Here is a 24,747-nt window from a genome sequence, read left to right as displayed (position 1 = left end):
AATGGAATGGGGGGAAAATCTAATAAGATGCTAAACATTTTCAACAGGATTTATTTCATTTTTTTATGGAACAATTTACATTTTATACAAAAATCATTAGAAAACAGTAAAGTGGCCTTGGGGGATTAGAGCTCATTGGCTGAAGAGGACGGAAGTCAATTTATTACTGACATTTGTTGATATGCAACATCAAAACATGCTCAAGAGGCAATCATGCATAAAAATCAGCTCCAAGAATTCAGGCAGTATCTCTGAATGCCAATGTTTATTTGTTTGCTCTTTGTTTGTTGTGCTTATTTGGACACACCGGCTAACATTGTGTATTGTGAATATTTGGTAATCACATTCATAAACCCTGGTCCTCGTAAGTTTTCAAAAGAACCCTGGATATCACTTTAAACATTTGACCTGTTCTGGTTCTAACTTACCCCATTTGCAAGTTAAATGCTGCAACCTTTTACTAAAGAAATATATTCCGCTTTTCCTCTTTGCAAAGGACAAGGCCCTCAAAGTAGGAACCAACCAAAAATGAGGCTCATGAGCAATCGTCAGCTGCTGGTATTGAGAAAAAATCAAAGAGACAGGGCACGACTTCAACTTCCTTCCTTCCTTCATTCCTCAAGTTTAAAACAAAATGTCCTAGAAACAAGTTGATGACTGACTGCCTCTTGAAACCACGTTTAACACAGGCTAGTTCCTCCCCAAAACAATACATTAAATGCCTTCATCAGTCATCAGTTCTACTATTGAGGTTACTTAAGTGTTTGAAACTTAAAATAATGCTATTTTTTCAAAGAAATCAGGCCGTATGAAAACACTAGCGGTAATTCAAAGCCAAAAAGAAAGTTTTCATCTCCACATTGCCCGGTTAACCTTAATGAGGCATGAGATTAATTAAAAGAGAGTATTGTAAAGCATGTGCGTGTACAGATGCAGTAATAAGCATCATAAGCATCAAGGTAAAACTAAAAAAAACCCTCTAAGCCTGTTAAAAACACTGTTCAAACAGTAATTGTAACCAGGCCATCATGTTAACACGTCATATATATTTTTACAGGACAATATTCACATTTTGGTGCCATTGCGCAGCCACAGATGTTGATGATTGGTAAGGGACTCCACAATGCAGACACTGCACAGTTGTGTGGTGATGTAGCAGGCGGCGCAAGCCAGTTCGCTTTCAATCACAATTGAAAAGACACAAATGTCAAAATTCAAGAGGAGAAATGGCCAGCAAACACATCAGAACCAACTACATGAAAGCAAAGTTTTTCTAGGATTTCTATTCTTGGCACATGTACATGCAAAGCTAAGAAACGGGACACCTGCAGCTTGGATTTCATATTTTGGTCTGATTAATGACATACCTGGACATTAAAAAAAGGAAACAAAAGAAAAATTCACCAGGTTTTATAAAGCCACAAGGGTGGGCGAAGGGAAACATCTATACGCAACAACAGACAGAATAAGGCTACAGCTAGGCTTGCTTTAAAATGATCTCTCTTTTAATCTCTTTCTCTATCTGGTCACACATGTCTATAGCAGCACCAGAGGAGGAAACCCCCCCTCTGCAATGTCACTCAGTCGGTTCCATCTTCCGCCCAGGGCATGACTGGCAGCAGCTCAGTCTGTTTCCAGGATTAACGGAGGCTGCTCGTTCTCTTCGTCCAGGTGCAGGGTGTTCATGTCATCCTCCACTCCAGCACCCCCTACCGCCCCCTGATCCTCAGTGTAACCTGAGCCAATGAAAACCATTCAAGACATTTTGAACATTTACATTCTATGATTCTTTGAGTGAAAACGACAGCTTCTTACCTTTGACAACAGCAGCACTGTAGGTCTGTGCCACAAGTGGCCGGTCGTGAGCGGTTTGTTCAAGAATTTCATTCGCTGGCTCTGCACTTCCATCTAACCTAAAGGAAGAAACATATTGACATGAGTAATTCACATGACATTTCAATCAGTGTTAACCTAAAACTATTTTTCAGATACAAACGGTTTAATACAATTCTTAAGTTAAACAGTTTTTAAGACTTTGATTCAGTAAAGAGACAACCAGTAATTGGAAATTGTATTTTTTAGTCTCACTGCAGGACTATTTAAAACCCCTTAACTGTCACCGTCCCACCTGAGGGACGTTTGGCGCTCTTTTTTTGTTGTTGTCCTTTTTCTCTATCAAATCTTTCAGTAATCATCATAAATCACATATCATTTGAAAGCTTAGAAGCCCAAGATTCATCCTCTGAAAACCATTTTGAAATCGGACATTGCGTTACCATAGAAATGGTACTTTAAAATCTTTTGGCGGTCTCCTCCCCCTTAGTGGGCGGTGTCAAGTGTCATATTACAAAATGCATTACGGTCTTTTAAAATCAAACCTTTTTATAATCTTGACAAAAAACATATCATTGGAAAGGTCTGAGTCTATTTTCTCTTCTATTTTGAGATAGAAGTAATATTGACAGAGAAATCTAGACATTTGTGACAGAGAAATGCATAACATTTTTTTAACGGAGTTTGGATGGCACCCGGTGGCTGTTTGTAGTATGAAGCCTTAAATAAAATGTCACAGGAACCTCAATTTTTTTCATATCAAAGTCAAATTTGGAACATAACTTATGACATAAGGCTTTAATTTTATACCAATTTTAGAGTAAAACCTGTTATGTCAAATATTTATAATAAATAAAATAAAATAAAATTAATATAGTGTTCTATAACTTTCTATAAAGTTCTATAACTTTTTGATACTTACATTTTTTTTTTTTATTCCACTTTTGCAATAATCTACTGATTTTCTTCTTTAAAAAGAGACCTTAGGTCTGTATTCTAAAGTGTTAATAAATTACAACAATTTAAGTTTTGATAGTGCACTTTCATGCCTATTTTAAAAAATGGGGGGTGACAGTTAAGGGGTTACAAAAAACAACAACCACCAACAACATCAACAATAATAAATTTAAACTAAACTGAAAAAACATCACAATAAAAATGACCCCTTGTCTTTTTTTAACACTCTTTACTAGCCATGATGCATTGAGTGTCAAGCAATTCCTCTTTTTTCATGTATGAACAGAGAGAGAGAGAAAAAAAAGATCACAGCCAATCAGAAAATATTTGACATTCAGCATTCATTGTTTACTTCACTGGTTTGCACTCTAGCTGCCGTGTGCTGCTTTATATATATTTTTTTTTATATATATATATATATATATATATTTTTTTTTTTTTACATTTGACCTTATTTGTATAGTTGTATTTTATATTTAATCTGTATATCTGTATTTATGTTCTACTGTTAGTGTTATCTGTATGCACCAAGGGTCTGAGAGTAACGCAATTTCAATTCTCTGTGTGTATGTGCTGTACATGTGGAAGAATTGACAATAAAGCAGACTTGACTTGACTTGACTTGACTTCAGCTATGGAGTGGTAATACCCAGCACAATGCATCAGAACTGTTAGTCCTGTTTTAGGTTCACAGTAAATTGTACAGGATACTCAATAACCAATAAAAATATTCTATGTGTATACATTACCATAAAATTTTGGGGTCACTAAGATTTTTTTCTGAAAGAAATGAATGCTTTTATTCAGCAATGATGCATTAAATTGATCAGAAGTGACAGTAACGATATTTATGTTACTTCAAATAAATACTGTTCTTTTAAACTTTCTATTTATCAAAGAATCCTGAAAAATTTGATCACTGTTTCCACAAAATTAAGCAGCACAACGGTTTTCAACATTCATAACAATAACCATTTCCAACCAAATCAACACATTAAAATGATTTCTGAAGGATCATGCTTTGATCCTTCACAGGAATAAATTACCGTTTAAAATGCATTCAGAGACTACTTTCAGAAAATGTTTTAAGTCTTACCAACCCCAAACTTTTACGATAGTGTATGTATAGACTAGTAGGCTGATAGATTGTTCCAGCTTGGTAACACTGGATCTCACTTATGCTGTTTCATTAGTGTGCACTCTCCCCCCTCCTGTGGGTCCAAGTTGTACAGGTAAAGATAGCCATCTGCTGCAGCCACCAGCAGGCGTGGGATCTTCTGGATTCTAGAAACCAATCACAAGCAAGATAATCAGAGATACATCAGAGTTGCTGATAGCATATTTAGATTGAATGGTTTTCTCACATGGCCAGAGAGCAGATGTTCTTGTGACCTGAAAAGGGCAGTCTGACTGTAGCAAATGCCCTTCCTTGAGTGAACATCTCTGTTACGTGTGCAGGCAGATACGTTGTGGAGGCCATCAATACTTTCCCAAAGTATCCAGTCCAAGTAGTGGGCTCCTCCTGAGGCCTAAGATGAAAAAAAAACGTGTTTGTGTTCGAGATGTGAGAAGAAGGTCTGAAGAACCACTTATTTCAGTGGGCATCATTACACTGACTTCTCTCTCTGGGTCTCCAGCTTAAAAATATGAACTGTCTCCGTGTTGCTTGAGGCAGACAGATAGAGTCCCTCCATACTGAAGGCGAGGGAACAGATGCTCACACATCTGTCGAGGGATAATTAAAGAAAGTGCATTGTTTTCACTCTGTGTGCTTATTATAATTCTTGGGAGTTTTGTATCGATACAAAACAAACAGAATCTACAGTAATATAGTTTACTACCTCTTTACTCCTCTCCGGAACTCAAAGAGCTTTTGGCCCTCTGGAATGGAGAACACTCGGATTACAGTGCCCTAAATAATACCAAGAAAAGAGGGTTTGAAAAATTTAACTTTGAGGAAGGTTACAATAAACTAAAACTCTTGATCCATTATTCAGCACTTTAAATCTTGAAGGTCAATATACAAACACCACTCAAATTTAAAAGAAATTAATATTTTATTCATCAAGGACACATTAAATTGCTCAAAAGTGACAGTAAAGATATTTATAATGTTGCAGATTATTTAAAAATAAAATGCTGTTCTTTTGAACTTTCTATTTACCAAAAAAGTATATCACAAATATTAAGCGGCACAACTGTTTTCAACATTGAAATAAAAAATATTTATTGAGCAGCAAATCAGCATATTAGATTGATTTCTAGAAGGATCATGTGACACTGAAGACTGGAATAATAATGCTGAAAATACAGCTATACCATCACAGGAATAAATTACATTTTAAAACAGAAAATATATTTTAAATTGTAATAATTTTGCACAATGTTAGTGTTTTTCATAAACATTAGTATTCTTTTCATTAGTAAACATTATGACTTCTTTAATAAACATTAGTATTAACCCCAAAAATTTGATTGGTAGTGCGTATAGTTGGGCAATATCACTAAAATTTGAAAAACTGGAGCTACAATTCCGTCTTTATCAACTAAACAACTGTAGCTAAGCAGATTCAAAAATCAAAACTTTTAATGCAAGAGAAAAAAGAAAAACAGTAAAAATCTAGTTATAAAGTTGTTTAAAATAATGACATTTAATAATTTACTTGTATTCACAAATACAACACACAGTAATAAAAAGCCTTCATATATTTTTAACTAAAAACAAAAATTGATTCATGAAGAATACCATGCAGTGACTTCCGTAAACATTTTTGATTGACAATACAAGCAAACAGTTCAGAGTTTGGAATCGATTCACTGAATTAGTTAGAAGTGAATCATGTGAATACTGGCCATATCACCCAGCTTTATTATAATCTGAATGAGTGTCTCACACACACAGCTCTACCTTCTCAGATGCCGTGGCCAATTTAGTGCCGCTTGCATCAAACGCCAGTGCTGCTAGTGGACTATCATGGGCAGGTATCATGTTAGCTGCCCTCTGGGGAGGAATATCACACACACAGACATATTGACCAACCCTGTTTAACACAATCCCTTAAAACCATAATTATGGCAAACATTAAAACTACACAGTACTTACCAGATTGACCGTGTCAAAAACTTGTACCTCTCCAATTGTTGCACTTCCCGGATAGGCCAAGTAACAGTTGTCATTACTGATTGACAGGGTACATAGTCCTATAAATGTTTATTGACATTAATAATCACAAATAAAACATCTGTCTGGCTAATACTAATAACAACGAGGCCATTAGTAACAGGTTGCAAACCTACGCTTTCAGTTCCCCAAACATAAATAGAGCACTAGATCTTTCTGAAAGAAGAAGCTGCTACATGTACTTCTCCATGAAAAGTCTGGAAAAAAACAGCACACTGACAATGATGCACTGATGGCAAGCAGTGGTACCCACCGGAATGATTCGGAGGGGTCTCTCGAATGGTATGTAGTACTTTCATATCCCTAATGTTGTGGATATAGAGTGACTCCTCTAAACACACTATCAGTCTCTGTGGAAATAAAGCAGGTTTGCAACATTCTCATACGGTCTGATCACTTGTAATAAAACACAATACTGTAAACATGCACCACAGGAAATGGATGTTTGCTGACTTACCTGTCTGTTTAGTTTTACAGCCAGTATAGTGTTTGAGTAGCTGTAGTTGCATATCTCAGTCCCTTTCTTGAAATGACAGACTTTCAGCTTCCTAGGTGCCTTAAGGCTGACAATAGCGACAAGGCTGCTGGAGAACAATCTCTCCACGATGCACACATCTTCTGTGTCAGCTGAGCACACATACATGAGAATATAAAACACGTCTTATGCACTACACTCATGCAAACATTTATTATGGACTACAGCAGTGATTCTCAACCTTTTCAACTCAAACACTCCCCGTTTATTATTCAAAGTCTTCCCCCCCATAATAGAAGCGAATATAATTTTGGTATTTCTGCTGTAATTAAGCTGCTTGTTTTTGTTTTTTCAACCATTTTTATTTACAGAAACTGGGAATATTGATTTAGTAATTTAATTAACCACAATTTATTTTGTGATGAAATACTATTTAAAGGGGTCATATGATGATGCTAAAAAGAACATTACTTGGTGTATTTGGTGTAATGAAATGTGTTTATGCGGTTTAAGGTTAAAAAAACACATTATTTTCCACATACTGTACATTATTGTTTCTCCTCTATGCCCCGCCTTTCTGAAACGCGTCGATTTTTACAAAGCTCATCGGTCTGAAAAGCGAGGTGTGCTGTGATTGGCCAGCTATCCAGTGCGTTGTGATTGGCCGAATACCTCAAGTGTGTGACGGAAATGTTACGCCCCTTACTGTACTGTAATGATGCCCTGTCAGGCCGGAGCAACGATTCAAAAACATGAAAACCCATTATAAACGAGGCATTCGTTGCATCCAGTGGGGACATAATTATGGATTATAATGACTTACACTGTCTTTTAACGCATTGCGTTGCATCGTGCCACGTAAACATAAAACCATGTCTACATTTGTGATCGGAGAAATGACAAACAACAAGCACTACTCTACACTGCCCAAAAAACTTGCGTTTGAATCCTTCTTTCTTTGCGTGAACATTTGGGCGGCGTTATGCAAATCTTCCCACATCGTGACGTAGACATGTGGGGGCGTCTTAGAACGAGCCGTTTTAGGTAGGCGTGGCTGACTCAACTTTTATAAAGAACATCTCTTTGGATTTGAGACTTTAGTCTTTGCAACTTTACAGATCTTCTTTATGCACCAAGAGCTTGTAACACTCCAAAGAGAAAGGAAAAATTGAAATCGCATCATATGACCCCTTTAAGAACTGTATGTTCTGCAATAACAACAGTAACGAGGAGGAAATGATTTTGAAACTTTTTTAGATTATTTTAAAATATATATAATAATTTATTAATTTAGGTTCTCATAAGTCATCCTGCATCCCCCTTGGAAGTTTGCTGAGGCCACTGTTTGAGAACCACTGGACTACAGGGACGTAGCAAAAATAACTAACAAATCCCTGGACATTTTGAAATGTTTACATCCGGCCCCCTTACTTTTTGTATTTTAAACACTAACAGACAGGAAGACAGGCTTTATTCTGAATTTAGTTACAGTTTAAGACCATTGAGAGTCACAAAGTGTGCATGCAAGCCCTTCAGCTGTGACAGTAATGACAATACAGCATAGATAGTATTTCAGCACAGCTGGAATCTTGCATTGGAATGCTGCCAATCAGCATCCAGGACCAGAACTCTTCATTTTAATAATTTTCAAAGACTCTCACTTTTCAAACTCCTTGTACACCCCTGATTATCTCTGACCTCCAGAGAGAGCAAAAGACATTATCAACCCCTTCAATCAACTTATATCATGCCAGAAGTATAAGCAGCCATACTAGATATGATTTGCACGACTACACAAGCTGAATAAAGGCTGACATCAACTAAAACAAAAATAACTTACTACATTCGTAAATTTGTTCCAATTTGTCCACTGATGACAAGGAGAAAAACTTGTACCCGGACTTGGTACCCACAGCTAGGGATCTGGAAAGCAAGGAGGTAACAATAATGAAACGCTACAGTAAGTCATTAAAGCACAAATCCACTTCTTTATGGTCTACTGGTTTGCTTAATGACTAAAACAGGTTGTTGACCTGATGGTGAAATGTGTTAAAGGGCTAATTTGCAATCCTTGTCGTGTAATATGACATGCTTGAACTTCAAGATACAAAAGTCAGGAGACAGTAAGCTATTTTAGAGCAGTTTACTTTCTATAGTGCTGAAATGTAGCAGCTGTTATTAGTTCTAAAAGCACTGGCAGTATTGTCTGTGAGGTGAGCCAGCGGTTACACCAGTGGAGTCAATGATTTGAGCTTTGGTTAACTTGACAGTTGGTTCCTTGGTTACTAGATTTGGAAAGATAAACAAACGGCTTTTTAAAAACATAAAATTGCATTGAAACTATCAGACAGCCCAAAAAAACCCACAAAATCAAAGCACAGTTTCAAGTCATAGGTTACTCTGGTGTTGCTAACATTTGATCTACTTTTTTCCTACTTTATTAAACACACAGATAACAGCTTTATTTAACACTTGCTAAATGATATATATAACCAAACGTTAATTTACATCCCGTATTTAACATTTCATACAGTTAGTCTGACATATAGCTATGCAGAAGAGCAAATGTGTAATTTTCTCGTTAGCACGGGCGCTAGTGCTACAAGTCTCGTGAGTGAATTTGTCTGACGTTACTTCACAGAGCAAAATTGAGTGCTGATTTAAATCAAACAAAGCTGCATTAACACATCGTGTGTAACTGTCTTAAGAGGGACCGACTTAAAAGTCAGAAAGCATAACAACAGGGAGTGTTTTAGCTGGTTAGCACGCTCTATCATCCTGTCCGCACTGCACTCGAGCGACGACACAGCGAAAACGCTTCAATGATAACGAACGAAGCTTCGCACGACTGCAGTGCAAATTACTCGTTGATTATACTGACAGCATTGTGCTGTTGTCGAGTATATGGGCTGTTAGGCCAGCAGCAGTAGCGTGGTTCTTTTCTTACGTGTTATCCTGATTAAAGTTGGCGAAGAGCAGCTGGCTGCAGCCGGCCTCTCCGCTCTGACTGGCCAGGTTCATGGGCTCGACACCATTTGCAGATTAAGCCGAAGTGAAAAGGGCTCAGATGTGGGTTAGATTAGTGAAATCTGGTGTCGTCTCGCACTGCCATAAGTTCCACCCTTGCTCCAATGAATGTTGTTGTTTTCCTCCAGCCACTGTTGCACCTTTTTCGTGCGCATGCGCAGTGGCTGCTGCACGCACAGCCTCCATTCTAATTAAAGCGAAAGGTGATCTATTTCTCACTAAAGCGGGTATGTTTTCAAATGCTTTGCAAAAGTTTACACAATTTATCGCAATTCATTTTAGAAGATTCATAATGAAGCCCCTAATTGAGAATATACAAGATACTAGCTTCCATAGTGGTTCTCAAACGTTTTGACTCCAAGGCTGTCCACAACACTGTACACATGATCAAAACTTTGCTGTTGTACAAAACCTGTTGTACACAATCTTCTACATACCTTCTGCCCTCTGATTGATAGTTCACTTTTTTTTTCTTTTTTTTTACTAATAAAATGTCTTTTAGTATAATTCTAAAAATGCCAACTTTAAGGTCGTGTTACATGTGTCTGTTTGCTGTGAGTAATTGTAAGTAAATGTAAGAATAACTTTTAAATTGTTATTAATATTTCAAGATGAGCACTTACTGGTCTGAAGCAACCAGATTTAGCCTACTTGATTATGCATACATCGTTTTTTATTTTTTATAAAACTCATGTTAATATGTGAGTATCAAATATGATACAACTTCTGAGGAACACAGTTTTGTCACCATAATAAAAACTACAGAGTTTTGATAATACAACTAAGCATTTAAATATCATCGTACTAAGCCATATTTTGGGGTGACAACTGACATTTATATGCATTTTACATAAGTAGTCTGCTTACTGCTACCGTTAGGACTATAAAATCGAATTGATTTACATTATAAGCTATTACAATTTCACCTTACTTTTGGCCATAACAACATCTGCACCAAACTGCATACGTTTTGCTCAGTTTGGGCCTCTAAATAAAATTTATGTTTATGCTCAGGTCTGAGCTCCATATTTTCACAACATCATACAATATAGGCCATAAAAGCCTGATATCAAATGTGATAAAAACATAAACACAGTTGCAAGATATGCAATAATAATTTAGATTTTCTTTTGTCTAAAGGTTCAAAACTGTTCCATTTCAAAAACTTACTAATCAATAAATATCTGGATTTTTAGTTGTTTTAGCTTATTTTAAAGCTTGTTTTGTCTTTAAAATATGATTATATTGTATCTTTAAAATATTTTAAGTAATCTTGAGGCAACTCTGGTTGAGAACCACTATACCAGAATGGAGTATGGAAGCCATCTCTGCAATCACGACGGATGAGACGCAGATTGAAATGTTATGAACTTATTTAACCAGCAGAGGGCTTCGTGCGCCATGTCTCTGAGATGTCACAATTCTAGTGTTAACTAGTTTACGGTCAGTACAAACCCTACTTTGGGTCACAGAGAAAATGTGCTGACCAGGTCAGAAATGGTTAGATTTGATACCTGACCATTGTAATGTTGGCCTTCAGAGTCATATAAACAATGACCAGTTTTATAACAGAGCAAACATGGAGTTTATATGTTAAAAAAGGATCTAATCTAACTTAACGCATCCTCAGAATTGTATATAGGCCTATTATATATATTGCCTTGTGTTTATTTATTATTTAAGTAAAAATGAGGTCTTCACAAAATAGCGTGCATGTAGCCTAACACTCAGATCTTAGAGAGGGTTGTTTACGTCTTTCTAAACAAGCATTTCTAAAGCAAATATCCGCTACATGAGATGCAGTCCGTTTGCCGCGAGCCTTTTCCAAGTTTACTTGGAAGAAAGCAAAGGGGCGGGGAGGGGATTGAGCGGACGCACAGCACAGCGGCATTCCTGACAGAAAGAGGGGTCGCGATACGCTTTATGATTATTCCAAAAATCCGCTGTCACTGTCTCGCGGCCGCTTCTCGCAGTTCTGCTCCCGTGTGCGTACTGAGCAGCGCAAGTCTTCACGTGCTCGCAGAGGCAGTACTGCTTCCTTCGAAGTTTTGGACGCACTGAAACATCCGGAGTTTGCTCGTCGCTGGCACTGGGAATAGTCAGGCTGTCTACCCAGGAGCAAGTTCCGCAGCGAACATGTGCAAATATGTACAGTATGGATTTTAGGAGGACGAAGTTCGGCAGGTAAATGATCTAAAAATAACATTGTTTTCTTAATATTATTGAAAAGAATGGTTGGCTTTTACACTTTTTTTAAACAACTGAAAGTTATTACGTTTTTGTCCTATGTTAATAACAGAAAATCATTATTGAAAGGAGAATAAGGGTTGTTAATAAGAATACAACACTATTAAACAAAGTAAAACAGCGCGAGCCAAGGCATTGTGTTTATTCATGGGTAAAATCTTGAGGTTCTGTCAACTTCTACTTTCATTTTATTTCTGCACTGTTGCAACTTGCCTTTTGGTGAGGATTTCCTGCAGACCATCACACAGACACATACACAATGAATAGAAATGGATTGCAACATTATTTTGAAACAACAGGTCTGGCATTAAACATATTGCTTGTGTTTGTGCTAAAACATTTCTTCAGTTTTAGATAGTGTAGCTTATACTATAATGCCTATAGACTATATAGGTGTATGTTTCTTTTCCACAAATGTAAAGTGATCATATGAATGTATTCCCAAAAGAAAACGATTATTCACTTTACTCATATTGTCTTTGTGAAATGTCTTAGTATTAAACTTTCATCATTCCCATAAATTGTCATTCAACATGGCTTTCCAAGAATAGTGTTTTAGATAACATGAACTTTATTAATATGAACATTTGCCAAATCTTTTTTTTTCAGTAAGACATATAGATATTGTAAATGTGTTGATAGTTTTGTGTGATGACAAAATTTGTCAAATGTCAGGTCACAAGTCACATACCTGGCAAACATAAGCAGGCCTTGTGTTTGCCTTTTAAGATCTTTGCCCCAGATGATGTTGACTAGATTATGTGCAAATGCTGTTTTTGTTCCCTATTTTATCTCATGTGAGCATTTTTAGAGTGTCTCAATGCTAAATATATGTGTAAAAAACACACATTAACTAAACACTTTTTATTTATGCTCCCACAACTTAAAGAGTTGCTTTGCATAATGAAACAGTTAAATTTGCTGAAAATGTACTCGTATTAGGCCATCCAAGATGTAGGTGAGTTTGTTTCTTCATCTCCAAATTTCTCTGATTTGGAGAAATTTAACATTACATCACTTGCTCACCAATGGATCCTCTGCAGTGAATGGGTGCCGTCAGAAGGAGAGTCCAAACAGCTGATAAAAATATCACAATAATCCACAAGTAATCCACTCCAGTCCATCACTTCACATCTTGTGACGTGAAAAGCTGCGTGTTTGTGAGAAACAAATCCATAAAGAAGTTTTAACTTTATACGGTTGCTTGCTACTAAAATTCTCCTTTCTTCTGTCAATAACATTGCTTTCTCCAGTGAAAAGTTATCTTGTATGAATCAGGAGAGAAATATGCACAGATCAAGCACAGTCCAAAACTGTTCTAAAAATATGTTGGTGGATTTTGATGTGACCGGACAACAGCGGATGGACTTTTTCACTGGAGGAAGCATTGTTATGGAAAATTGAGTTGTATTTTGGCCAAAAGCAATGGTTTAAAGTTTAAAGTTAAAAGATACATTTATTTTCATTTTTGGGTGAACTATTCCTTTAACCAAAGAACAGTGGCTAAAACTGGTGAATTTAGTTCAACTGTATTATCGTACCTAGATGCAGTGTTTCCTCTTATCTCCAGAAAACTCTCAGGTGAGTCATAAACTCCAGTCAGCACCTGATAAACTTTCATTAAATTCTCCAGAATCTTCCCAGAAAGGTCAGACACAGGGTTCCCTCTCAATCTCCTCTTCTAAAGTATACAGGTGCATCTCACTTTTCCACGACATTCTAATTTATTGAGATGCACCTGTAGTACAATTAGTTGGACTGTGTGTATTTTTGTCCCTTGTGACTCTTTGGTTTGGATCCTCCTTGTTTCAGAGACAAGAGACTTGCATTGTGGACATCTGAGTGCATATTTGGTTTTTGGACGGGATATTTTGGCCTCTGTCATATGCGATTGTCACACTCAACAATAAATCACTCAGTAAATTGTCTGTGCTCATAGAAGAACCGGCCTTTATGAAGCTGGAGCATATGAAAGCATAATGAACAAGGCCTTACCGAAACCTCAGATGCAGAAGCATAGCCTAAGCAACTTTATCATGACTGCCATATTTGATTACTTGCATGTAAATGTTGTAAACATCTGTTTTTTAACATTGCAAATTGGTTTTCGTTTTTTTTTTTATATTATAATAAGGAGGAGCATTATGCAACAAAATGCACTTGCTGTGTGGTTTGGAAAAAGAAGAACTTGAGGTCGGCCTTAAAATGTTGGAATACAATGTTTGATGTCATGACTAGTATGTAGGGCCACATTATGCATGAGTAGACATCTTGGCTGAATCATTTTTGGCTGAAACCCAAGACCAGCACTGTGTATCATGTTGCTGTAGACGCTCTGTGAAGTGCAAAACATCCAAATCTCTGAATGTTTTCTCTAGTGAAGGGCCACTGATGAGTGTCACACTCCTTCATCCTCACAGTGTGTCATTATCATATTCTCACATAGACACATCCTCCTGGCACAGTGTTTGGGGATAGAATAGCACGTAATTTGAAATACTGCTTATTAATTTCACATCATAACATGTCTTTGTTTTACTCTTTTTTTCTCTCGAATTGAACTAGATTCATTGTTGTGTATTGTCTGTACATGAAGACAGTATTTTTTATATTTTGAAGTATTGCTAAAACATTTCTCTATTATAAAAAAGTTAAAGTATATATATATATATATATATATATATATATATAATAGCATATATTATAGACATTGATCTTTCCAGTTTAGCCCCAGATGCCATCATATAAAAGTAATTTTTTTTATAAAGGCCAAGCAGAGACACACTTGCTGAACCCTGTAGCCAAACATTCATTTAATGAACTCATCCATAATAATGAACAGGATGGCCTGCAGTGCTCTGAGTAAATATTTTCCCCGAATATAGTAAAAAAATATTGTGATATGAAAAGTGACACTAAATATACCCAATAACTATGTTGCTTAAAGGCACATTCTGCATGAACTAGCAGCTCTGGTGCATTCAGGCATTATAATTGAATGTATGACTGTGAATGCAGTTCCTACATCACACCCGGATCACACTTTAAAAAAATTTGTTTTTATAGAAATTGAGAAAAAATAAAAAAAAGTTATGAAATCATGTTTCATAACAAAAAGGACATGGCAGTCCTTTAAGTCAGCCTCTATGTTTCAGTGGCAGAATTATCTTTGACAAGACTGCAACTGAAGACAATTAATCTGTTTATTGCTTGTAATACACTATAATCAAGATATATAATCGAGAAGCAAAGTAAGATGGTTTCCTGAGCTTGGCTCGTTTATTCTGGTAAGCAGTGTAGCCCACTTATAATTGAATGTATGACTGTGAATGCAGTTCCTACATCACACCCGGATCACACTTTAAAAAAATTTTTTTTTATAGAAATTGAGAAAAAATAAAAAGTTATGAAATCATGTTTCATAACAAAAAGGACATGGCAGTCCTTTAAGTCAGCCTCTATGTTTCAGTGGCAGAATTATCTTTGACAAGACTGCAACTGAAGACAATTAATCTGTTTATTGCTTGTAATACACTATAATCAAGATATATAATCGAGAAGCAAAGTAAGATGGTTTCCTGAGCTTGGCTCGTTTATTCTGGTAAGCAGTGTAGCCCACTTCCCTGTGTCCTCATGCACATTAATTAAATCACACAGATAAAGAGTGTTTGGGGGGAAATAAAAAAGAAAATCCCAAGCTTCAGGTTGGCATGGAGACTATGACATCATCACTCGATATATCAGCGGCTCAATGTAAGTGGCATAAAAGACCTCATTCCGAACAGGATTAGCTTCGTCGTTAGGTAGTTACAGATGCTAGGCAACCATGCAATACAAGAACATTCTGAAAATGTGATCCGAATGCATATTAAATCCTTGAGGTGCCTCAAAGAGGCTTATCTAATGCTCTTGAACCTGAACATTAGGTGCTTGTTATCCTTAATGTGTTTCATATATCTGAATTAACCTCTGAAATGAAAAGGACTTTAACCTGTAACATTGTTCTGCTGTTTCTGTGCCATCAGATCAAGGGCCGGTTCTAGATATTTGGAGGACCTAGGCAAAATGCATGCACTTGAAACAAATTTGATTCCTAACCTTTTTATTTATACATTTCATTTTAAATTTTGTATATTTTTTTACTTATACAGTACCGGTCAAACGTTTGGACACATTACTATTTTTAATGTTTTTGAAAGAAGTCTCTTATCCTCATCAAGCCTGCATTTATTTGATCAAAAATACAGAAAAAAAAACAATAATATTGTGAAATATTATTACAATTTAAAATAATGGTTTTCTATTTTACTATACTTTAAATATAATCTATTCCTGTGATGTCAAAGTTGTCTTCAGTGTCACATGATCCTTCAGAAATCATTCTAATATGCTGATTTATTATCAATGTTAGAAACAGTTGTGCTGCTTAATATTTAATTTATAACCTGTGATACTTTTTTTCAGTATCACAGTACTTTTTTTGATGATTAAAAAGTTGTTTAAAAATGGAAAAATAAATAAATAAATAGAAATCTTTTATAACAATATAAGTCGTTACTATCACTTTTGATCAATTTAACACATCCTTGCTGAATATGACTGTTTTTTCCTGCATTTTTGATCAAATAAATGCAGACTTGATGAGCATAAGAGACTCCTTTAAAAAACATTAAAAATAGTAATAGTAATGTCCAAACTTTTGACCGGTACTGTATGTTCATATTAATAGTATGACAGTTGGTCACTGTCATAACTCGGGCCAAGCGATTAGTCAACAGAAGAGACAGACGGCTGCACGTGAGTGTTTTGCGTAATACTTGTTTATAGATCTGCTGTTTGAATTATTACTTTCTGCTAGGAAGGAATATTTCGTTTTCTGCCTATTTCTACGTTATATTTTTGTTTGCGTTTGTATTTTTGATTGCACTTTCTGGTAATTATAATAATTGTCCTCGGCAAAGAAGGAGCGCGTGTAATTTAATTGCTCCCTTCCTGCGTTTAAGTGCGAACTGTAGTTTCGATTTGAGGAATTGGCCTGCTATAGACTATTGGCTGTGCTAATTAGAAGGCGGCCACAGCTGTTTTCACTTTAGTCTTTTAGACTGTGTATTTACCTGATGTCTGTGCGCTGACGCGGAAGCATCAGCGGAAGCGTTCAGGCCTTCTCGTGTGAAGACCAACGAGTGTAAAGACCTGCGACTTCACCGAGCACCGAAATCGCCTAGCCACTTAATGCTTTGGATAAAAGCGTCTGCAAAATGACTAAATGTAAATGTAAATGTAATAACTTTATAATCTCTTTTTTGTTTGTTGAGAATGTTATTATTATAGCCATGATATTATTATTTATTATTATTATTTTGCAGTAGTTTGTTCAGTAATTTATTCACAGTTCCTGTCAGTTCCTCTTCAGTAAATGAACATCAGTGCTTTTATAATTTTTTTAAGCTGGCTATGGGCAGGATTTCCCCCTCCCATTTAATCAATAATGACTACAGATGTTGTCATAATATTAATAATATGATATTTATGTATTGCATTGTTACTTTGACTATGCACTATACACAAATCAAGTGGAAGTGAAAGACAATCACTAAGCAGAAAAGAAGTTCATTTCTAGTTAGTTGAAACTGAAATTAAGTGTTAAGTTAGAGCAGTAATGATCATCAGCAGAATTTAGAAGATACACACTGAGCTCCTTTTTTTTGGAAACATTAAAAATTGTTCTAGTGTGTTTGCTTTTTGACTTTGAATATAAACTTCTTTGCTTTTATTTTTGTAGCTATTTTGCTAGTCAGCTCCTGATCGACACAACAAGTTTATATTTATAATACATTAGAATCACTCCAAAATAGATAACGACAACTCACACACCTGCATTAGGAGCTATTAGCCTTTTGCTTCGCAGCACCTGAAGGATGTGTTCGTCACTGCAAACATTCAGAAGGCGGGACCCGCTTTGAAACGGCAACATTAATTGGTTTATTAATTGAAGTTCAGTGAAAATTCAAGTATATCCAGTGAGCAATGAGGATATACGGTGTTACGGTTATGGAGGCCCCGCCTCAAAGCCCGAGGCCATAGACAATTGCCTGCTCGCCTATAGGTAGCGCCGGTGGGCCCTGAAATGAGATGTGTGAGAAATGATGTCAAATGGGGTGAATGGGGATACTTCTATTCACCACAGACACATTAAATTGATGCATTAATGTGACAGTAAAGACATTTATAATGTTATAAAAGATTTAAGATAAATGCTGTTCTTTTGAACTTTCTATACATCAAAGAATAAAAATATAAAAAAAGATATCAGTTTTCACAAAAATATGAAGCAGCACAACTGTTTTCATCATCGATAATAATAAGAAATGTTTCTTGAGCAGCAAATCAGCATATTAGAATGATTTCTGGAGGATCATGTGACAGTGAAGACTGGAGTAATGATGCTGAAAATACAGCTTTGTCATCACAGGAATACATTACATTTTAAAATATATAAAACAATTATTTAAAATTGTAATAATTATTCATAATATTATTTTTATATTGTATTTTTAAATAAATGCAAAAGAGACTTCTTTCAAAAACATAAAAAAATATTACCACCCCCAAACGTTTGAATGGAAGTGTACATGACCTTAGATCTTTTTTTTTAAATAAATATTTTATTTTTATAAATCCAGTCTATATATTCTTGAAATAGTTAATAAAATTTTACTAGGATGACAGCCCATATAAATTACTTCTAATTAATGTATTGTATTTTAAAGAAGAGGAAAAAAAATAAGACTGAAGCTCTACCTTCAGTCGCAAAATTTATTTATTTATTTATTTTTTAGGTTTATGAACAACCGAGTCCCATCTAGCAAGAGATACCAGCCAACTGAGTATGAGCATGCTGCCAACTGTGCCACCCATGGAGTAAGTGGAAATCTACTTCTTATCTCACGCAGAGCTCAGAGCAGGTCAAAACAATATGTTGAAGAAACCTCACTGAAAATAAAGTGCTTAATAACAGTACGTGAGATAACAAACTGGACGGGTTGGTCAACATTTAGTATACAGACCTCTGGTTTTGTGAAGGAGTGGGTGTTGTCAAGAGGGAAGGCTTTGATGCCATTGTCCTTTGACACAGAAGGATCACCAAGGTCACAAAAAGACCTCAGAGATTGTGTAATGTAATACTGCTCAACAAACAACAATATTTTAAGGATATACAGGGACAAAATCATTCAACAATACCATTAGGTCACAGTCATCAAGTCATTTTCATACTGTCATTTGCTTGACTCAGTTCTCTTTTCATCCTTGCTTCTGATCTTGGTTTATGTTCATGTGTTTTTTATGGGCATGTTGGGTATGGCCTTGCTCCGTGATGTTGTTTGGATAACATCCTGCTCTCTAATCCCTGCCTCTCAGAGCCGCACATCTGGCACGGCCAGTTCACAAGCTTCAGCATGAGACACTGACCACACACCAAATCCTCTTTGCACCAATGCGTTGTCGTTTGGCTGTGGAGTAAATGCTCAAGAATACTGTGCATCTACTTTTCTGATGTCTACAAATTAAAGTCAAGCCATGAAAATGTATGGTGTATGTTTGTTGATAATGTGTTTATGTCAGAATGCTGTAAATGCCTAGATTTGCTGGTTTTGGTTATTACCTTCTTTAAAAAAAAAAAGAAGGCTTCTGTAGAAAATCAGTAGGGCTTGTGGGATATGTTAAGAAGATTTGATCAGACACACATAGTGACAGATGGAAGGAGGGTCGGTCAGGCTACAAATATTAGAATTTGACATTTTTCTGATGTTATTACAGTAATCCAAATAGCAAACTGTACATACATTATGTTGGACTGGGGTTGGCCATTTTAGTTAATTTAGTATTTAAGTACTATAATGGAGTGTTGACTAGCTTGGCACCAGCTGAGGGTTGAGTCCAAGTCAAGACTGAGCACACATGCTTCACATGAAAATATGGCCTTGGTCTTGTTCCTCAAGTTTGAGTTCAAGACCATATTTTCATGGTAATGGTCTTGGTCTTAGGCCACGTGTTCCTGAGTCCACAACAAGAACAAGACCCTGAAAATATTGTCATATTGATTAAAAAATTAAGGGCAAGTTCTTGGTCCTCAAGTTTGAGTTCAAGACCATATTTTCATGGTAATGGTCTTGGTCTTAGGCCACGTGTTCCTGAGTCCACAACAAGACCAAGACCCTGAAAATATTGACATATTGATTAAAAAATTAAGGGCAAGTTCTTGGTCCTCAAGTCTGAGTTCAAGACCATATTTTCATGGTCTTGGTTTTTGTATTAGTCCACATGCTCCAGAGTCCACAACAAGACCAATACTGTCCAATATTAGGGCCCTATGAAATCGGTTTTATTTTTTTCCAAAATTCTATTTTTTTCCCATTTTAATTTTTCTGAACTTTGTTTTAATGATTAAATTAAATTGTATTAACCAAAAAGCATGTCTAATTAATTGAAATCATGAAACTTACACAATGTAACAGCAATTTATAAAAAAAATTACATTTTTAGGGCCCTATGAAACGTTTTATTTATTTTTCTCAAAATCAGTTTTAATTTTTACCAGATTCCGTGTTTTCCATTTTAATTTTATGGATTCCATTTTAATGGTTTAATTAAATTTTAATAATCAAAAGTATCTTTAATTAATTGATTCTATATATAAAAACAATGTATTATTACGTTCTTTCTTTATTCAGAAATACTGTGTTGTGTATTTATTTTTTTCCAATATTGACTTGCTCATAAAATATGATTAAAAAATAGTCTAAGACCACATTTTCACTTCCTGGTCATGTCATGGACTCAGGAGCATGTGGACTTGTTCTTGATTCGGATTCAACCCTCTTCTGGTCTTCTTGACTTAAATGGGCTGGTCTTGACTCTTAAACACTGCTTTAACACATACACACAAAAATGATATCTTGAGAAGATACAAAAAAAGATACATATTTATTTTGTCTTCTGTTCAGTTCTGGATCATTCCCAGTATCCTGGGCAGCTCAGTGTTGTACTTCCTCTCTGATGACCAGTGGGAGACCATCTCTGCATGGATGTATGGGACAGGTCTGTCTGGGCTGTTCATCATGTCCACCATGTTCCATACGGTGTCCTGGAAGAAAAGTCATCTCAGGTGAGTCATTACATAGCTGTGATATAGTTATTATTTAAAAAAGTTATAATATTTTAAATGTTTTCTTCAAATAAAGTTATATTTTATTTAAAAAATCTTGATATTGCAACAAAAAAGCATGTTATTTGTGAACTAAAGAGGATGCTTTTTAAAAAGTGCACGCAGTATGTTTAACATGTTTCTGCCTAAGGGGATTCAAGAATGACTAAACACACACTCATTATAAAGTGCTTCAAGATGTGAAACAAACAGATTTCATAAGTTGATTAGGCATGTTTCCTGTCTTTCCTGTTAGCAGCACCATTCTAGATTTACTGGAATATTGTACAAACTTCTCGTATGTCTATGGTGCAATATTTAATCTATAATCTAAAGTGTTGTTTAGGCTTTAGTATTTTTGCATATTCTGTACTAGGAGGAAGTGTCAGCTGTAAATGCAGATTTAGCGGAAACATTATGAATGAACTTTGGATCTTCATCAGAGCAGGACACCTGAGTAGTTAAATATGAATCCACATTGACAGTGCCGATGGTTTCACATGGGCCTGTCAGTTCATGTTCACAGAAGTGAGTTTCATCAGTCTGTGATTCATTTCAGTCATGACCCTGCCCATTCCAAATAACACATACAGGAAAAAGAACAAAAAACAGGACTCAAATCTGTATAAAGGGGTTGCAACATGCTTCACTAGAGTTACTTACTTACCTTTATTCATTTAGAACAGGGGTGTCAGACTCAGTTCCTGGAGGGCCGCAGCCATGCAGAGTTTAGTTCCAACCCTGCTCCAGCGCACATACCATGTAGCTTTCAAATAAGCCTGAAGGACTTGATTAGCTGGATCAGGTGCGTTTAATTAGGGTTGAATCTAAACTCTGCAGGGCTCCGGCCCGGAGTCCGGCCCTCCAGGAACTGAGTTTGACACCCCGATTTAAAAGATCAAATCAGCATATTAGAATGATTTCTGAAGGATCATGCAACACTGAAGACTGGAGGAATGGCTGCTGAAAATTCAGCTTTACCATCACAGGAATAAATTACATTGTTAATTATATTCAAATAGATAAAGAGTTATTTTAAATTATACACAATATCACCGTTTACTGTATATGTTTAATCAAACAAATGCATCCTGGTTAGCATAAGAGACTTCTTTTAAACAGTAGTGTAGGTCAGAAAGATACAAGCCAGTACAAATATTTGAGTGCAAACTAGAAAAAAAGAGAGTGATTTTTGTTTTGAAACATTTTCTTGCTGTAACAGGAAGGTGGAGCAGCGATTCCACATGTGCGACAGGATGGTGATATATTTCTTTATAGCTGCATCTTATGCACCCTGGTGAGTATGTGATGTGTGTGTCTGCCAGTAGCATCACCTTCAGTGTTTTACAGCTTCACAGGGTTGAGTGTCTTTGTGTGTGTGTTGTGTGCAGGCTGAACCTGAGGGAACTAGGACCCTGGGCTGTGCACATGCGCTGGTTGGTGTGGATCATGGCCTGCGCTGGCTCTGCCTATGTCTTCTTCTTTCACGAGAAGTAGGCGCCCACCACTTTTTTGAGGATGTAGAGGATAATAATCACTCTCAGATGCTGATGTGGTAGTTAACATCCAAAATGGTGTAAAAATGCTGTCTGTGCTTGTTATTTTGCCAAGCAATTGCATTATGAATGCATCAAATAATGCAAGTGAATATTACCAACCCAGCATCAGAATATCTTTAAAATGGCTGTGTTATGTTTCAGGAACAAGATATTAGACTTACTGTGCTACACTTCCATGGGAGCTGTTCCTGCAGTTGTTCTTCTGTCAATGGTATGTGTGACTGACACCTATACATGTGTTCATAAATACAGTGATGAAGGCTTTTGAGATGCCCTAAGCAGCTTATTTATATTTTACAACATTTCCGTTAGCTAGTGTTGTTAACATCAAGTATACTTTGTAACTGAAGTAGGTCTTTATTTCATGTCTTTGTGAGACCTGGGGCCAGTTGCATAAACATAAGACACTATGACAAACGACAAAAAGACAAAAAAGACAAACTAATTTGACCAATCAGCAGTTAGCCAAGGGGTAATCAGTCTTACTTTTTGGATTCACATTAGACCAATCTACCTTTTTGTAACTGACTTTAAAAAGTTATAACCAGTCTTGAAGAAAAGAAATGAGATGACTAACTTTTTAAGACTAGTCTAAGCAGTTTATGCAACCCGCCCCAAGTTATTGAGTCATTCAATGAATCAGGTGCCTTTCCTGATGAATTTTAGGAGGATTTAAAACATCCTATCAGACAAACACTGTGCCAAAGCGTTAACGAATTACGTGATTGTCATCTTAAGCTAAATGAATGCATTTTAATAAATAGGTTGGGATACATTTATGCCCTCAGAAAGGGTTGTCATTACACTATTTTTGTACAAGCCTTGTGGTTCTACAGGGTGCTTCTCAGAAAGATTTAATAATTTTTAATTATCACTTGTTTACTACTGTATATGACATCATTCAATTGTAACTTATATAAATTATTTGTATTTATTCATTATTAAAGTTTTATCCCCAGGTTAAGCATCCTTCCTGTTATCACCATTCATATATACAGTATATATATATATATATATATATATATATATATATATATATATGCACACACACTTTCACTTTTATATTTTTATGTATCAAATCATACATTTGTATCAGAATATGTGCATTTTTGTAAAATGAAACAGAGTTGGTAATGGATGGAGACAGATCAGATCAAAAAGGGCATCCTCATGATTAAACGAACCACTTTAACATAACTTAAACATAATGTTACTGGATTTTAATCTTTAAAAGAATGTCTGTATTAGCATAGCAAAAGTTGGCATTAGCTATTCATTGTTATTCAAGTTATTTTTTTACACATGCATACAAGAGAATCAAATGGCACACTTTTTGTACAGTGTCCCTTTTGTATTTTATCTGTGGGAGAGCGACCGGTTTAAACTGAATGTATTATTTCAGCCTAACAGAGAGGGCATATTAGAGCTGTCAGTGGGCGGAGTCTTCTACTGCCTGGGAATTGTCTTCTTCAAGAGTGATGGCCTCATCCCATTCGCTCATGCCATCTGGCACATCTTTGTGGTAGTGGGGGCAGGCATACACTATTACGCCATCTGGAGGTACTTGTATGCAACGGGGACCAGCCAAATCAAAATATCCAGGTGACAGATGTAGAAGATCTCCAGTGTTCACACACAGGGTTTGTTGAGCTATAAAAGACGGTGCATTTGATCATGAGCTGCCTTTGCATCCCTCTATATTAATCATAGACGGGCATGTTCCAGTACTGTTGGTCTAAAATATATTTTTATATAGAAGGATTTATGTCCTGATAACTCGGCACCTTCTGGCCAGTCTATTTTTGCAGATGTAGTCTTAACCTGTTGACATAATGTACTGTTTCAACTGTCAGTGTTTACAGCAAAATGTGTATAATATAGAAGATATGAATAACATTCCACATCCTTTAACTGAGCTATCTACTGCCTTGATATGAACTCCCATAGTCAGACTGTGCTTGTGATAGTAATTTATTGACATTCACTGGCATTGAGCAGAATAATGTTGAAGTATTTCTACTACTGTGAACTTGTAGTAATGTATATGTACAAAAATGTTAGAAATGACTTTCTAATTGTTGCACAATGGATCGTGATGGATCATTTCTATGAGGTTGTGATATTGTTTAGGTGGAAAGCTAGAGGGGATGACTTGATTTATACTATCGGTCCAGTGTTTGGAATAATTAATTTGTTATGTTTTCAAAAGAAGTCTCTTATGCAGTAAAAACTAATATTAAGTATTATTACAATTTTGAAGAAA

The 24,747-nt window shown here is 36.0% G+C and overlaps 2 protein-coding genes across 2 annotated transcripts; one reads left to right on the top strand and one right to left on the bottom strand.

Annotated features, from left to right (window-relative positions):
* Window positions 1-56: 56 nt before the first annotated feature.
* Window positions 57-9,634, bottom strand: LOC107674704 (WD repeat domain phosphoinositide-interacting protein 2-like). Its single transcript, XM_016468783.1, has 12 exons — window positions 9,394-9,634; window positions 8,287-8,369; window positions 6,429-6,598; window positions 6,225-6,321; window positions 5,894-5,991; window positions 5,699-5,791; window positions 4,632-4,702; window positions 4,408-4,515; window positions 4,155-4,319; window positions 3,967-4,074; window positions 1,816-1,913; window positions 57-1,736 (listed from the first exon to the last, which is right to left on the bottom strand). Exons 1-12 carry the CDS (start codon window positions 9,465-9,467, stop codon window positions 1,624-1,626), a joined length of 1,278 nt encoding a protein of 425 aa, XP_016324269.1. The 5' UTR covers window positions 9,468-9,634; the 3' UTR covers window positions 57-1,623.
* Window positions 9,635-11,376: 1,742 nt separating this feature from the next.
* On the top strand, window positions 11,377-24,701 carry LOC107674702 (monocyte to macrophage differentiation factor 2-like). The gene is made up of 7 exons (XM_016468781.1): window positions 11,377-11,657; window positions 18,560-18,641; window positions 20,726-20,886; window positions 22,148-22,222; window positions 22,317-22,418; window positions 22,626-22,695; window positions 23,887-24,701. The coding sequence occupies exons 1-7, from the start codon at window positions 11,620-11,622 to the stop codon at window positions 24,088-24,090; spliced, it is 732 nt and encodes a 243-aa protein (XP_016324267.1). The 5' UTR covers window positions 11,377-11,619; the 3' UTR covers window positions 24,091-24,701.
* Window positions 24,702-24,747: the final 46 nt, after the last annotated feature.

This window comes from Sinocyclocheilus anshuiensis, unplaced genomic scaffold, assembly GCF_001515605.1.
Source record: "Sinocyclocheilus anshuiensis isolate Anshui unplaced genomic scaffold, SAMN03320099.WGS_v1.1 scaffold152, whole genome shotgun sequence".
Taxonomy (NCBI): Eukaryota; Metazoa; Chordata; class Actinopteri; order Cypriniformes; family Cyprinidae; genus Sinocyclocheilus; species Sinocyclocheilus anshuiensis.
The sequence above is the reverse complement of the archived record's forward strand: the minus strand, read 5'-3'. Positions and strand labels throughout refer to the sequence as shown.